Source organism: Gavia stellata, chromosome 4, assembly GCF_030936135.1.
Source record: "Gavia stellata isolate bGavSte3 chromosome 4, bGavSte3.hap2, whole genome shotgun sequence".
NCBI lineage: Eukaryota > Metazoa > Chordata > Aves > Gaviiformes > Gaviidae > Gavia > Gavia stellata.
The window spans coordinates 49,370,892-49,386,715 of record NC_082597.1 but is presented as its reverse complement, the minus strand read 5'-3'; the positions used below and the strand labels follow the sequence as shown (position 1 = coordinate 49,386,715).

The 15,824-nt window shown below is 37.2% G+C and overlaps 1 protein-coding gene across 17 annotated transcripts in view; it reads left to right on the top strand.

The window, feature by feature from the left end:
• Positions 1–13,717, top strand: part of ATP2B1 (ATPase plasma membrane Ca2+ transporting 1) — a 35,186-nt gene extending 21,469 nt beyond the window's left edge. For 9 of the 17 annotated variants that reach the window (XM_059817187.1, XM_059817182.1, XM_059817188.1 and 6 more), the window contains 8 exons: positions 71–158; positions 466–572; positions 2,617–2,808; positions 3,018–3,231; positions 3,366–3,577; positions 5,440–5,547; positions 7,475–7,657; positions 12,262–13,717. In XM_059817187.1, coding sequence (XP_059673170.1) covers positions 71–158; positions 466–572; positions 2,617–2,808; positions 3,018–3,231; positions 3,366–3,577; positions 5,440–5,547; positions 7,475–7,657; positions 12,262–12,573 — 1,416 coding nt within the window. In that variant the 3' untranslated portion in view covers positions 12,574–13,717. Of the gene's footprint in view, positions 1–70; positions 159–465; positions 573–2,616; positions 2,809–3,017; positions 3,232–3,365; positions 3,578–5,439; positions 5,548–7,474; positions 7,658–7,975; positions 8,130–12,261 lie in introns of all 17 variants that reach the window. The other 8 variants (XM_059817175.1, XM_059817174.1, XM_059817189.1 and 5 more) reach the window with 5 other exon arrangements.
• Positions 13,718–15,824: the final 2,107 nt, after the last annotated feature.

Genomic DNA, 15,824 nt, shown 5'->3' with positions numbered 1-15,824 from the left:
TACTGGCTATGTAAAGTAGATCAGCAGATAGTCTCCTAACTGTAAAATATAACCAATGCTCATTTTGCAGATAGAGCAAGAGCGCATAGATAAAATTTGGCCAAAGCTTCGTGTTCTTGCAAGATCTTCTCCCACTGACAAACACACTCTCGTAAAAGGTAAGTAAAAACTATCTGAGCTTCCAAGGAAAGCTAGATTACTTTTTTCCTGCTTCTAGAAAAAAATCTAGGACTGAGCAGTGGGAAATGTCTATGAGAGTGTCTTTATTTGCCAACTGTTTTTCTGGGGGTGTTTGTTGTTTTTTTTTTTTCCCTGCTTGAGAAACGGACCCAACTAGAACTATCTGTTGTAGTTTTGGGATTTTTATGACTCTGAGAAAGACAAAAACTGTGTTTCTCTTTCAGGTTTGATCTGTGCTGTATTGTCAATTTTGAACTGTAACACCGAGATATCATTTTATTTTAGGTATAATTGACAGCACTGTGTTTGAACAGAGGCAAGTTGTAGCAGTAACTGGTGATGGTACCAATGATGGTCCAGCCCTGAAGAAGGCAGATGTTGGATTTGCTATGGTATGATTATTTTTTTTTTTTTAGTCTTTAGTATTTGGGGACCTGTTTTGATAAAAACAACCTTGTTTGTTTCATGAGCCTAATATACAACTAAGTTAATGGAGTCAACATTTCGCACACTTAATACTAATTACTTTTTCCTCTTTCCTCAGTCTTCCAACTTAACCATGGTTTTTATTCGATGGAAAATGTCCTTGTGGCATTTGCCATTGAATGAAACAAAAAAACACAGATCCCCAGTCACTTGCAAATTAAAACCTTTTTACACAAAGGCTTGTTGCAAAATGTAGGAACCGAATTACTGATACTGTAGATTTCTGAAAATGAGATCTGTTCACCGTATGACAAAATGACTTTAGGTGTAAATAGCATACTATGCTGACTTTCAGTAAAGCTAATATGCAATATGGAATGAGCTTATTCATCTGTTTCTCATGAAATGATGCATAGGCATAGGGAGACTACAGTGAGAGAGACTGCCAGTTGATGTTTAAAATGGAGGCTATACTAAGAGATGTCTTTAGTACAACTGAAGTAAGAGCCTTTTATGACAATCTAGGATCTGCATTTGTCTGAATGTTTCCTTAGATTACTTGGCTTTCTCAACTTAAATTCTCAAACACCCTTTCAGATGGTAGCCAAACCAAGTCTTGGACAGAACCCATGAAAACTAACTGCTGGGGGTAGAACTTCTTAGCCTGGAATTACCTTGTGTTAAGCACTAATTTATTGCAGGCTCTCAATTAAAACAAACTTTTCTTTAAGTGCTAATACTAGATAGATTCATGCCTGAAGTGTGTAGGCTTCAGCTTTCTTCTGTCTCTTTCAAAACACTGTAAGATAGCTTCCTCTTGCCTCAAGATTCCTCCTCAAGTCTTAGGCTGAAAAGGTACAGTTTGGTGCTAGTAGGTTACTTTAGTCTTTAAAAACTCCTTATTAAGCATTTGAAGGAAAAAAGAAGACCTCACTCTTCCTACACCACATGCAGATGCACTGACTCAGATGCTAATCTTGAAGGAAAAAATGAGAAGAGGAAGAGCTTTTGTGTCATTCTGAAGGAGCATTTTTCAAAAGCATAATTTACAAATTTGACAGCTACACATGAAAAGTTCTCTGGACTGTAACAGTCTTGTTTTAAGAAGTATCTGTTTTCTGCTGTTGTATAGCTGCTGTAGTTGGCACTGTCAGGGGCAGATTTATTTTCATCTTCCAGAATATAAATGTTTCCTGCAGTTGCCGTCTATGTTCATCTGTGAAAGAAACTAATTTCTCTAACTGTTTATCTGAATAGCATTTAACACATACCATCTAGTATATGATATTTAAAGGTACCTTTTAAGGTGTACACATAGCTGTGCAGGTGACTCATGTCCTTGGCAAAATAACGTATCAAGAATAAGGATCATTAAATTTGCTATTGAGTTAGTGTTTCTGAAATGCCAAAAAGCAAAATAAATATCCTTGAAGTAGGTATTACACAGAACTCAGCTTAACTGTTTGGATACTGTAGGAGACTCCAGGTGCTTAAAACTTAAGAATATAATATTGCATTGTAATGTCATATGCAATGACATTGCATATTCTACTGTTTAATGCCAATGCTATTCTGCAAAAGATTTTGGGTAACGTGTATCTTTCTGCTGTGTTAGGAACACATGCATTGCCCTGCTGCTGGAATCCATTAACAAACTCATTAGGACATAGACTAAACTATAGTATTTGCACCATCTGGTGGCCTTTAACTCAAACAAGGTTCAGTAACATTTCTTTGGGAGAACTTAGAGTCTTTGTTGTCAAGTTGAGGATCGTTATTATTAAGGTCTGTCTTTTAAAGACAACATTACCTTTTTTGTTCATGTTTTCCCGTGCTCGAGTAGAACTTATAAGCAGAACTTGATTCAGTAGAACTTTAGGTGCTTACATTAAAGTAGTCCTTCAGGCATTGTGCATCAAAGTGAATGCTGACCAAGGATATAATAATAGTTTCTGTTACAAAAGCTAGTGCATCCTGTTATATTTCACAGTGGTTTTCTTTTTCTACCAGGGCATTGCTGGAACAGACGTAGCTAAAGAAGCTTCTGATATTATCCTTACAGACGACAACTTCACGAGTATTGTTAAAGCAGTTATGTGGGGACGCAATGTGTATGACAGCATCTCCAAATTTCTTCAGTTCCAGCTTACTGTCAATGTAGTAGCAGTAATTGTTGCTTTTACAGGAGCGTGCATAACACAAGTACGTATTGGTGGTGGATTGTTTCAGCTAATGAAGGTTGAAAATGTCATGACTGATTAACTCTTGAATTCAAACATTCAAACTTTCAGTTAAATACTAGTTCAAAGAACATAATGCTCTTCAGAACATGTCCATGTTATATAATAAACACTTTTAATAGCTGCAATTTGGTCACTTATATTGGAGGGTTTATGTATCTATCTTTATAGGATTCTCCACTTAAAGCTGTGCAGATGCTGTGGGTGAATCTCATAATGGACACATTAGCTTCTCTTGCCCTGGCAACAGAACCACCCACTGAAGCTCTTCTGTTGCGAAAGCCTTATGGTAGAAACAAACCTTTGATTTCTCGTACAATGATGAAGAACATTTTGGGTCATGCATTCTATCAACTCGTAGTGGTCTTCACACTCCTGTTTGCTGGTAAGAATACTGAGGCTTTACAAAGTTATTATAAAAGTTGTACAGAGATGTGATTTTAAAACTAGTTTTTATTGTAGTTTGTGTGTGTAAAGACACCAATTAAGCTGCTGATGATAAATGCCTTTTATACACAGGTGAGAGAATTTTTGATATCGATAGTGGAAGAAATGCACCTCTGCATGCTCCTCCTTCAGAGCATTATACTATTGTATTTAATACATTTGTGATGATGCAGCTTTTTAATGAAATTAATGCCCGAAAAATTCATGGTGAAAGAAACGTTTTTGAAGGAATCTTTAACAACGCTATCTTCTGTTCTATTGTTCTGGGGACATTTGTTGTGCAGGTAAGTAACTTCTTGAGGGGTGGGGGAAAAATGCACTTAGTATACTGATGTACTTGCTCACCTTGGAAATGCTAATCAGCTAGTGCCAGGCATTTAATTTCTGCAATGTGAAAAACCTTCAGTGTCAAACACGCTATAAATCACTTGGAAGTGCTGCTTGACAGGGTTTTCAGGTATGACCTCTTTGAAATCGGCAAAATTGGAATGTAGAATTACTTGTATTTACCTTTTTGAATTTTCTAGACTTTCAGTTTGATCTTAGTGTTCTACTCTCTTGACAAAATGTGAAGAAGTTGTATGTTCCTCCTAGTCAGAACTCTTCCTCATAGTGTCTGACTGTGGATCTGAATGAAAGCCCATTTAATCAGTTATAGAAAAGTTACAACTTCTTATATGTTCTTAAGGAGATTAAGACATAAATAAGCTTTAGAAACTTAAGTATCAGGTTTTATCTTCCTGATGCAGAAATCCGTTACCTGTATAGATGCCCCTGGTTTAGGTGTTACTTTGATGTGAAGAACACTGATGTCTAGGGACCTTCTGTTGGTGCATCTAGGCAGATTTGTAAAAGCTAGTTAGTTAACTCAGTATATGCTAACAAATGAAACTATTTGAAATTGATTGGGTTAACACACTGGTGTTGAGAAACATCAAGTCAAAATTAAATCTCAAGAAAATAGTTTACAAGAAATAATTTCACCTTCTAAATGGCCTTAACGTAACCAACAAATCAGCATACTACTTTTTTTTCCAAAACTCTCTTTCATTTTGACTTAAGTTATTTCGGACTTAAGATACAACCCATGCCTTAAGCTTCTCCTTAGACTTGGGATTCCATGAAGCTGACCAAATTCATAGTGGTTCAGGAAATGCAAATGTATGCACTTTGGCTTCGCATAAAGTTAGTTGACTTATTCTCCCATGTTTAGGTTTCTTTAGATAACACTTCTTCAGAAGCTACTCTTATTTTTAGGGTTGCATATTCAGCAGACTGACTGTTATTGTGCAACAACGCCAAATATGTAGAAATTACTCCTGACTGCAACTGTGTTCCCTTTATAAAATTGGCGGACTAAATGGCTTCCCAAATAAGTAACTCCTGAGTTGTCGTCTCAGTGTGTTAATAAAAGAAGATACTCTTGGGCTGTCAGGTGTCCTACTTAATGGTCAATACTGTCTCCTTTTCATGCTTGCCCTGCTACTTGAATTGTTGATTCTCCAGGGCAGACTTCCATGCATGTAATTCCTATGCATAGGGATACCTTGCTCATTAGGGCCTGTACAGCTTCTTGTAATAGGTAAGTCAGTAGGAGCTCATTTAATTTAGCTTTTGAGATCTCTGCCCCCTACCCCCAAGACTTACTACATACGTGTCACACCATGATGATTTAAAGTTTGATGTTTAACACTGGGATAGACAGTAATATTCCGTTGAATTTTTTCTGAAATGTTTCATGTCTTGTGGATCTATGACTTGTGTTAATAGAAGTTTATTAACTTGGTTCTGAGATGGGTGTTCATATGATAAATAATCACTGTAAATTTGTAGCATCGAACACATGCTGTAAATGTGAAATGAAGGAGAAGAACTGCAAGCACAAAGAAGTAGTCAGCAGGTTTTTGTGAATGTAACATTTGAAGAAGAACTAAATGGGTAGTTCTTGAAATACTGAAAAGCAAGAGAAAATATGGCTTAGGTTTGGAAACTTGTTCAAACTGCTGAGGCAGTGGAAGTGTATGCTTAATAAGATGGGAAATCCTGTGTTCTAATGCAGAGTTGTCTGTAGTGATCTTGAAGCATTAGGGAATTTTCTAGTAACATGTCACTGATACGTATTGTTTAATGATGTTGCTTTTCACAGATAATTATTGTGCAGTTTGGTGGAAAGCCTTTCAGTTGCTCAGAACTCTCAATTGAACAGTGGCTGTGGTCCATTTTCCTGGGCATGGGAACACTACTCTGGGGCCAGGTAAACTAGCTTTTTCAAAATGCCAAATATCTACTTGCATTAGAATATTTTACATGGAAAATACAAATGCAGTATCTTAAGCATTAAGATCTTTCAAATGGACTATATGAATATATGGACATTAACAATCAATACTGATTAAAATTGACTAGTTCAATAGCTAGAAACTCCTTACTTGGATATTCCTTACTCTGACTTGGTCAATTAGTTACATTTCATAACTAGATGCTATGACTGGTGTATGTTTAGTAACCTTTAACTAGAAGCAGCTATAGTTACCTTTTAAATATGAAATTATCTCTTTAGCCAGATATGTACTAGAAGAAGGTCTGTAAGAATACAGATGCAATGAACATGTTAATGTTGAAATATATTTAACTTGGTGTTGAATGGTTTTCTTAAAAAATCAGAATTGTTAAAGTTGCTAGTATTTTCTTGATTTAAAAACTTCCTGGAGTAGCAAGAAATGCAGCAAAACTCAAACCAACTTTCTCTTTAATCTTCATTTGCATAATTATGAAATAATAGGTGGGAGAACTTTCCAATTAAGCTATTGCATTTTGATTTTTATTTTCCTCCCCCCCTTAGGGTTTCATTAGTATTGCATGCACAACAGTGCTTGTAAGCAGCAAGCTTATTTACATGAAACTTTAGAGCTACAGAGTTTTCCATTATTTAATGACATAGTTGTCTAAACTTTTCATACCGCATGAGGAGTTTTCCGTTACAGTTTCTTTCCTTTCATTTTGTAAAGGACACTTCTGGTTTCAGTATAAAATTGGTAGGGTGAATTTTAGTTGTAAATACATACATAGACACATATTCTAAAAGTGGGTATAAGCTTTTTAATAAGGTTCTCTGAAAAATGAATTATTTTAAAAAAATCAAATAGAGTCACTCTGAGGTTTAAAAGTAGCCTAGAAGAGAATCAAGATGGCTTGAAATACCTTTGACCCAAAGTGTCTTGCAAGGGCAAAGCTTTCCTGCTACAGTTCATGCTGCTCTAGCATCTCATTAAAGTCAAAGAGCTTCTGACTTTCTGACAATAGTAGAAACTGAAGTGTGAACTGGGAGCATTTACAGTAGCAATTTCAGCATAAAGGGCTGTTTATCTTGCTTTCGGAGCAGTCTTTTTCCTCTGCAGCTGCTGAAATGGTCTTCTAGGTTTGTGATGATCAAGGAAAGCAGTCTTGGAACTGATCTGGATCTGCTAGATGGGACGTATCAAAAGATGACTCCCGTTAACTACATAGTCCACCAGAATAGCCCTGAAGGTGGGAATGAAAAGGAAAGCTGGAATAGCCATATGTAGCTTTTGTTTAGTTTAAGATAGATGAACTAGTGTACACCAAATAGCAAAGTAACAGTTTGGGATAAGGATTTTGGAAACATCACTCATCTTGCAAATGGATTGATACCTTCCAGGTCACAAAAGAATGCATGTCTGTTCTGTGTTTCTGAATTAACTATGGCTACTTTAATTAAATTATGTAGTTCTCACTTGAAGTGAGATCATGCTCATCAAACTGATGGAGCTCTGAAAGCTCTAGATACAAGCACAGTCTACAAAATTAATGACTCTTGTAGCTTCAGTACCACTCCTTCCAGGCACAGTCAAGTAATGTTAAAGTGAAATTCATTGCCACTAGCAAGCATGTTTTCTTTTCTAGGTTTGTAGGCCAAGTTTAATTTCACACCTCAGTTGAGGGTGATAAAGATATTCACAGCTTTGCAGCTATTCAGCTGGAGTGATTGCTCTACATTGATGCGCTCATCCCGTTTACATAACTTGTTTTTTCAACTTTGCTAATTATATGCAGGATATTATGTTAAGCCTCAAGTCTGGTATTACGTTTTTGGTTGTTTGTTTTTTTTTTTTGAAAAAAAAAAGAATAATCTTGTTTCATATTTTTTCATTCACTGTTAGTTGATTTCAACAATTCCAACCAGCCGTCTGAAATTCCTTAAAGAAGCTGGTCATGGAACACAAAAGGAAGAGATTCCTGAAGAAGAGCTAGCCGAAGATGTAGAGGAGATCGATCATGCTGAGAGAGAATTACGTCGTGGTCAGATCTTGTGGTTTAGGGGCCTAAACAGGATACAAACTCAGGTATGGTCTTGAAAAAGGTAGGATGCAGTGGGTGTTATGAAGGAAATCTCTCCTCTCCATCTCCAGTCCTTTGACTAAGGTGGCAGTTCTAACTGGTGTGACTGAGACTGTCAAAAGGGGGTGTGGATGGATGTGTAATCCCTCAGAGTCCTTGGTTTTCTTCAGCTCTAAATGCAACTCTTGCCTGTGTTATCAGCTCTATTAAAAAAAAGTGCCTTTTTTCTTTACTTTTTGTGTGTTATAGATGAGATGGTCCTTTCTCTTGTTTTCTCTCTCTCTCTTGCTGAGCAAGCTGTCACAATCTCTGATTCCTTGCAGATGGATGTAGTGAATGCTTTCCAGAGTGGAAGTACCATTCAGGGGGCTCTAAGGCGGCAACCCTCCATCGCCAGCCAGCACCATGATGTAACAAATATTTCTACCCCTACACATGTAGTGTTTTCCTCTACTACTGCTTCTACTACTGTGGGGTGTGAGTGTGTGTTCCTAAAGTGCATGAAATTAACATTTCCTAATTCACGTACCTAACGTTTCTCATTTTCTCCTTAGTACTTAAAATCATCGTTCAGGCTTTTATAGAGCTCTTCCACAAAGTGGAGTCCTCAAGACTTTTTTTTCTTAGAGGGCTGAGAACAGGTGGAACAGTTTCAACAAAGACTTTAATGTGAAAGCTGTGAGCCTGCACATCCTGTGCCTTCATCCATTCGTGTACAGAGGGATGTTTAAGATAAAACGGGAAAACTGTTGTAAATTTTCGAGTATATGCCTCTTAGGGTGACTTACACTGAATAAGTGAATTAATTGTATAATCATGGACCCAGGTTAACAAAAACAGATGTCTTGCACTGCAGCACAAATGATACTTCAGGTAAACAAGCTGATGGGAAAGCAAATGGTATGTTAAAAATATGAATGTAGTTAGAACATGGAGCACTAAATGCATTTTCTTTGTAGCCTGTAAGGAACTTCTGAATCTCTGCTTTTGTTGGACTTTTTTTACTGAATAACACAACTTTCTTAACATCAGGATTCAGGTGGCGAAACAAGGCTTCTAAAATGCATAGAAGTCGGAAGAAACATTTAATTAGCTAATATAAAAAAAAAAAAAGGTTTAAGCATTGAATGGTGAAACTTCCATTTAAATATGAAGGATTTTTTCCTCTCTAGGTTCTTCTGGCAGCAGTTCATAAGCCATCAGTGAAAGTAATGTTTGTCTCACCTTAATTCTGCCCTCTTTATATTGTGCTCTAAGTGGCATTTCAGTTTCAGCCTTCCTCTCTGTAGAGGCTAGATTTAATTACTCGTGTATGTAGGCTTAAACTCTGGATCCTGAAGATGCATAACAGTTGTAGTTGAATACTGATAGCTAATATCTGTTGTTGAAAGAGTTTTCCATCTTAATTACACATTACATGTTTAATTTCCTTCTTTAACTTCCTAGAGAATGGTTAAATAATTGTTTTTTAAAATATCTCTGAGAGGGCTTCTTCCCCACCCGCCACCCTACCCCACCCCACCCTGCTTTTTAAACTTTCAGATTACCAGGTGGATGAAGACCCTTAATTTCAGGAGCTGTCTTAAATGAAATGTTCTCTTCTAATTTTTTTGGCTTGGCTAGAATTCCTGTGTGAGCTTGCACAAGTATTTACCTCTGTACTTGTTCTCCATTGGCAAGTCAGGTATTTCCCTACCTTGCAGTAGTATTGAGAAGCTCAGCTCACAAATTCTCATGCCTCAAGAACACAAAATGAAAAGTAGATTTAACAGTAAGGATGCACAGGATTGCATCTCTTAGTTAAAATGCTAATTAGTAACCTGTATCCCTAACTACTCTCAAAAACATTTAATTAGACATTCAGAATTCTCTAGAGAGCAACTTCATGCCATGCTGCCATTTTAGCAGAATCTAATGGGCACTGCAGCATCTCATTGCATCAAATGACCAATGCAGATATGAAGCTACAATTGCAGACAACTAGTTTTTCATCCTCACTAAGCCTTCTGCTAAACCCTCCAGGAGAACAACTTGTGATAATTAATATGTATTATGGGAAGCAGATGTGTTATTTCATTGTGTCTCTTTCAGAGCTGTTTGTTGGAAAATAGTTCAGCTGTTCCTATGAAGTGAGGTTGCAACTCTTAAGCAGCCATCTGGCTAGGAGGATTTGGAGTGCTTACTGCATTCCTTGCTATTCTGGTACTAATATGAGGAAGGCCTGATGACAGTATAAATTGCACATAACAAATTGTCTTGTTTGCTCCTCACTTATGCAATTTATTTATAGTTACCTCTCTTGCTTAATTATCTTGAGTAGTTGGAAATAAAGCCTTCAAAACACTAGATTTTCTCTTTTTAAGTATAACTTAAAATGCTGATAATCTGATTTCTGCCTTCATGGCTGGACTCTTTTAGGGTCATGGGTTTATAGGAGTGTCCAGACCGCTTGTTCTGTATGCATTCTGCATGGCAATCGAGCATTTATTGTGGGTACGCTTATATTCCTATGATAATTACAGCTGTCCTGTTAAGCCAAAAATTGTTTTCCATTACTGCTTGTGTTCTAACTTACCATCTGTAAGCAATGAAAAACCAGTCCCACAAGGCAGTCATATTTCATTTTGCCACATAAATCAGTGGCACAGTGAGATGCAACATGTCAAATAAACACATTGCAAACTTTCAGTCTGGCATTGTCACTGATGATTTTCTTGGTAAGTGCCAACGAAGTTTATGCAGCTTGCTGGACTTGTTTAAAGCTCATGTAACATGCCAACTCCTTAACAGCGTGCTCGATTTTTTTTCACGTGATGAACAGTAAAGTACTAGCTGCTGTTGTAATACTTTACTTCTCAAGCACATTCATGCTATTTCCTGTCCTCCCTTTATTGGTAGTTATGTCTTCCCCCTTGTGTGCTCCTCCCCCCACCCCCCATGGTTTCCATGGTTAATGGGGCTCAGCCATGTGTAAAAATGGCCACATAATAGCTTTTGGGTAAAATTCTTTGTGCAAATACTCTGAGGGAGTAAGGGTGGGGGAACAACGCTATTTCTAGAGGTCAAAGAACATAGTCAGGACCTAAGACTTTATCACATGCAGTGATTCTGTGTTAAATTTGATAATGCATTGCTTTTGGGGACCCCTTCTCTGTGTTTACAGTGAGGTTGTTTGGTGTATCTTAGCTGTTTTGACGTCTGTGCTCTTGATCTGCTTGACCTTCCAGCTTCATTCCTTCACCTGGAAGTCACTTTATTTTTACTATCAAGGAACTCTGCGGAAGCACTAGTCATGACATATTTCTCAGCTTGAAACAAGTCATCTTGGATGTGCTAAAAAGAAATGTTTAAATTTGACTTACTGGTTGTAACAGTAAGTTCTTGTTTACTGCGGAGTTGCTCTGCTGCTTACTATACTTCAGCATTGAAACTGTGCTTTGCTGGAGACTTACTCAGAGTAGAGATGTTGAGAATTGAACAGGAAGCTAACAGAAGGGGGAAACTGTATCTTGACAAAAGTGTTGGACAAAGGGCTCACTGACTTCTGCCTAACCTTACTTGTTTTATCAGTTCAAGAATGAATCCTGAATTTCTGTAGCTGGTCAGGGAAATGTGTGAGGCATGGGAGGAGAAGTGGGCAGCGGGCAGGTGGTTCATCATGCAAATTACAATTTGGAAAGCTTAAATTCAAGTCAACCTGGGCATGCACAATTTACAAAATGAAGCTGTACTTTATTCTATCTAATTTCACTCTGAAATGATTGTTTATGAATTCTGTACACTTAGCATTCTGATTTGAAAAATGTTAGTTAAACAATGAAAGGACTTGAAATAATACTCAGCCTAGGAATTTTGTCCATGAATTAAATGTAAATTGAAGGCTCAAGCAAAGGCTGATGATCTGCTTTTCTCATACTTTGTGCTACTTGAACAGTCTTTTCAAACTTAGAACCTGTTGTGGTTACTTAATTGTACAATGCAATATTCAGTTTCCTAGTTCTGGTCTTAAGTTTCCAAAGCACTATTCAGTAAGGAACTTTGTTTAGTGTCGTAAATGGGTATATACTCGAATATTTACAGCTGTTACAGTGGTATCCTTTTTTGCATGACTCTTTGTAAATGTCTGGTCATTGTGACATTGGCTTACACTTGCTTGGCTTCTTCATAGTCAGTTGACATCCAAATTCCTAGCATGAGAATTAGTAACCCTTTTATCCTCTAACTTATTTTCAGACTCTCCCCACCCCCCTGCCCCCGGTATGCAATAAAACACTCATTGAGATTTATTTAACTTGTGAATAAGTAAATAATTGTTGGCCTCACTTCTGAAAAATGCTTAGCCCGTGTAAAATAATTGAACAATTCTAGTGCCATGTCTGAATCTTTAGGCCCTTCAGCTTTTTGCAGTATTTTTACAATTTTATTCCTACTGTGTAGACTGGCAGTGCTCTACTGAAATGCTCTTCATTTTTTACAGTTTATTGCAAGTTCTGCTGCATCACATACAAATCACATACATGTCTAGCTGTTTGTGGATTCAAACTCATAAGAACCATGCCATTACCAGTAAATCTGCAGCATTTTAACAACCTTTTTTCTTTGTTTACAGATCCGAGTGGTGAATGCATTTCGTAGCTCCTTGTATGAGGGGCTAGAGAAACCTGAGACACGAAGTTCAATTCACAATTTTATGACGCATCCTGAGTTTAGAATAGAAGACTCTGAGCCTCATATTCCCCTTATTGATGATACTGATGCTGAAGATGATGCTCCAACAAAACGCAACTCTACTCCCCCACCCTCTCCCAATAAAAATAACAATGCGGTTGACAGTGGAATTCACCTTACAACAGACATGAACAAGTCTGCTACCTCTTCATCCCCAGGGAGCCCGCTACATAGTTTGGAAACATCACTCTGATTGTAAGCTGAATGTTAACACACTTAGCTGCATTGTAAAGAAATTGAAACTGGGTCTCTTCACACATTATGATGGACAAGATGATATTCTTGTCTTGGACTTCAACAGAAGACACACTTGTACGAATGTAGATTTATTTTTTTAAAAAAAGCTTTCTGCCAGACTGGAGGGTGCTTTTCTGGGGGTGGGAGTAATAATGAACTCTGACAGATAAACAGTAACTCAGCGTAAGTGACCTGTGGATCATCTGTTGTACTTAAGAATGGTCCTGAAGAGTGTGTTAGCAGAGCTTTAGTTTATCATGGTCCTTGTCTGAGGGGAAGGCTGGGAAGGGCGAGGAGGCCCTGGATCATTGAATTGATACTTTAATTTCTGCTGTTGGCTGTTAATAATTTGGATTATTTATGTTTATAAATGATACAGATCTGTTTACAAGGTTTGTAGATACTTTTTTGTTCCTGTTCATAGATGGGAAGCTTCCTTATAAATGATGCAGAGGAAAAAAAAAAAAATGAGAAAAAAACTAGTCCTTCAAATACTGCTGTATTTTCAGGAAAAGGGTGTTTCTATTGAAACTGTACTAAATTTTGCCTGCAATTTACCTTGTTAAATATTGTAGATAAATTGCTAATACTAATAGCCAAATAGATAACACTAATGCTTTGTAAAAACATGAGCAGTGGTGTTCTAATGAAGTTATGGCCTCTGTCCTAATTAGTTTCTTAAATACATTTACTACTTAATGGTTTTGAAACAACTGTTTAATTTTTAAAAATTTTGAGAAATTTACTGAATAACTTTTGTTCAGAACTTAGTAGGATTGTTTAATGCAGGACATCAATATGTGATGGAACTTGCTTGAAATATTTCTGTTATCGGGCAAAATGGATTAAATCAAAATACATCAGAATCTTAGTCCTTTGTTTTTGTCTAAACATGTTAGTTTAGTGCTGTCTTGGTGAACTGTGAGTGGAACTGTGATTTTTATTTTTTTTTTTCTAATCTATAGAATCCTTCATGCAGCATGAGGGCTGTTGGCATTTTGAAAGGTTGTTAGTGGGTAGCATACATGTTCTCCTTTTTTGTTTTTGAAACTTGTTTGTAAACATGAATAAATCTGCCCTTTTGTTAAAATAAAATTGCAGCAATGGTTTCTTAAAGATTTTTTTCTTAGCTCCTTCACTGGAAACACTGAAAAGTATTCTTTTGTATTACTGGTTAAGTTTAAACTGCAATTTCAAGATGGTAACAGCCCCACTAAAAATAGTACTTTGGGTAAATGGAATTATGGTGGCTGCCTCCAGAATGAATGTAAGCTAAGGTACTCAAAAGTCTTCACCGAGCCAAAAGGATACTCCTTGGGAATGAATAGGTCTGCCTGAAATTCCGAGACTTACTGTGAGTACTGCATAATAAATGTATCCCTGACCACTTAAGTGAGGGGAAACTGAGAACTGACACATAGCATGGGTGAAAATACATTTTTCAGTTGATTAATATCTTATGCACCAAAACTGACCTGCTAGCGATTGACTGAAGAAGTTATGGTCTGCCTCGACTGTATTGTTTAAACAGCGAAGGATGATGGGACAGTACTTGATCTGGTAATTCCTCCTGTTTTCTAGGTCCAATACTGCTTAGAAGAACAATCGAAGAGATATGTTGTAAACTCTTTTTTTCTTTCTTTTTCCAGCTCTGTGTTCTTTAAAATAGTGAGTGAACTTTTTTGCCAAATAATCCAGAATTTTGGAGATTTTTTAAAGGGGTCCCTTCAAAGGAGTGCAGGAATTAAGTTGATAATGAGGGAGGAGATAATACTAGAGCAAACAGCAGAAATGAGCAGTTAGGAAGCTCAAGCATGTATCCCACCACAAGGGAAAGACATGCATGCTTGGGTTTGTCCTTTAGTGGCTAATGTTCAACCTATAGCACTGTATCCTACTGTCAACCACTCCTGAATTCGGTCTTTTCTATTGTACCTAAGTAAATACCCTGAATTCTAGGCAAGGAGGGTTTGCACTTGACACTTTGTATAGTAATTTCTCCCACATTTTTCTAGCACTTCCCTTATGTCATAGTTCTTACCTAGAGTGCTTGGTAGGGGGATCAGTTTTTGGGTAAGCTGTTTTCTCCCTACTACAAAAGTCGGACAAGCATTGGCTTAAAATGAGCAGAGTTTCTTTACCCATGAAGTATGCTGCCATGTAAGAAAGTATCTTCATTTAACTTCATTAACACATCATAACTTGACTTCATTTGAAAACAGACTTTAATTTTTCCCTCTCTTCTAGCTGTGATCATGACTGCGTGTTATCTTTTTTGGAATAAAGTCTACACTTAAGCATTTTGAGGTGGGTGGGAGGGTGAATGTAGGCTTTGTACATCATCGGTCCCTCTTGATTCTGTTAACAACAGTATGCTGTTCTTACAGGAAATTTCCTTACAGAAATAAAAAGTTGTTTAAGAGGGGGTATGCTTTCTTTGTGATCTCAAGAAATCTTAACATGTTGCCTGGGTTATGAAATGGTTATCACTAAGCTCATGAGGCCTTCATTGCCTTTCTGGTTGTAAGGTTTACTTGTCTTTCTTCTTGTAACTGAAATAAATAAAAGTGCTGTTCATCTCAGTCTGTATGGGGACTGAAATTCTTGAATGTCAGTACGGTACTGATTTAAACCTGAAATGCATGCCAATTCTGTAAAATAGCTCTTGCTATGACTTTAAGCTCATTACCTTTCAAGAGGTCATGGTGTACATGGTATTATGATCAAGCAATAGTAACTTTTAACATAAAGGCAGTTCTAGGCTGACTACTGTTTGAAGTGGCTTAAAATTCAGTATCCTGGGTAGGATGTCTACTATACTTGTGTATAAGACAAATGTTAGGACACTGAATCTTTGCTTTGAGGGAGGGGTGAAAATTCTTTTATATAAGAGGACTCATTTTTTCTGTATTGGTCTTAACAGGAAGAGGAAAATGCTGCATCACGGAGTAGCCTGGAGAGAATAATGGAAACAAATGCCTTAATGCCAAACCAATGGGTAAATGCAGGGGTCTGTAGGAAGTGTAAGCAGCCAAAAAATATGAACTAACGCTCTCGGAGACTGACTTAGAAAAACAGGGAGTTTTCCAATGTGTTTCGAAGTAAGGAAGCAAATGCAGTATTCATGGAAGGATAACTCATGTATGGCTGACTGTATTGGGAAGTTATTCCAAAGGCCTGATAAGTTCAGTTTCTACTGCCACTAGT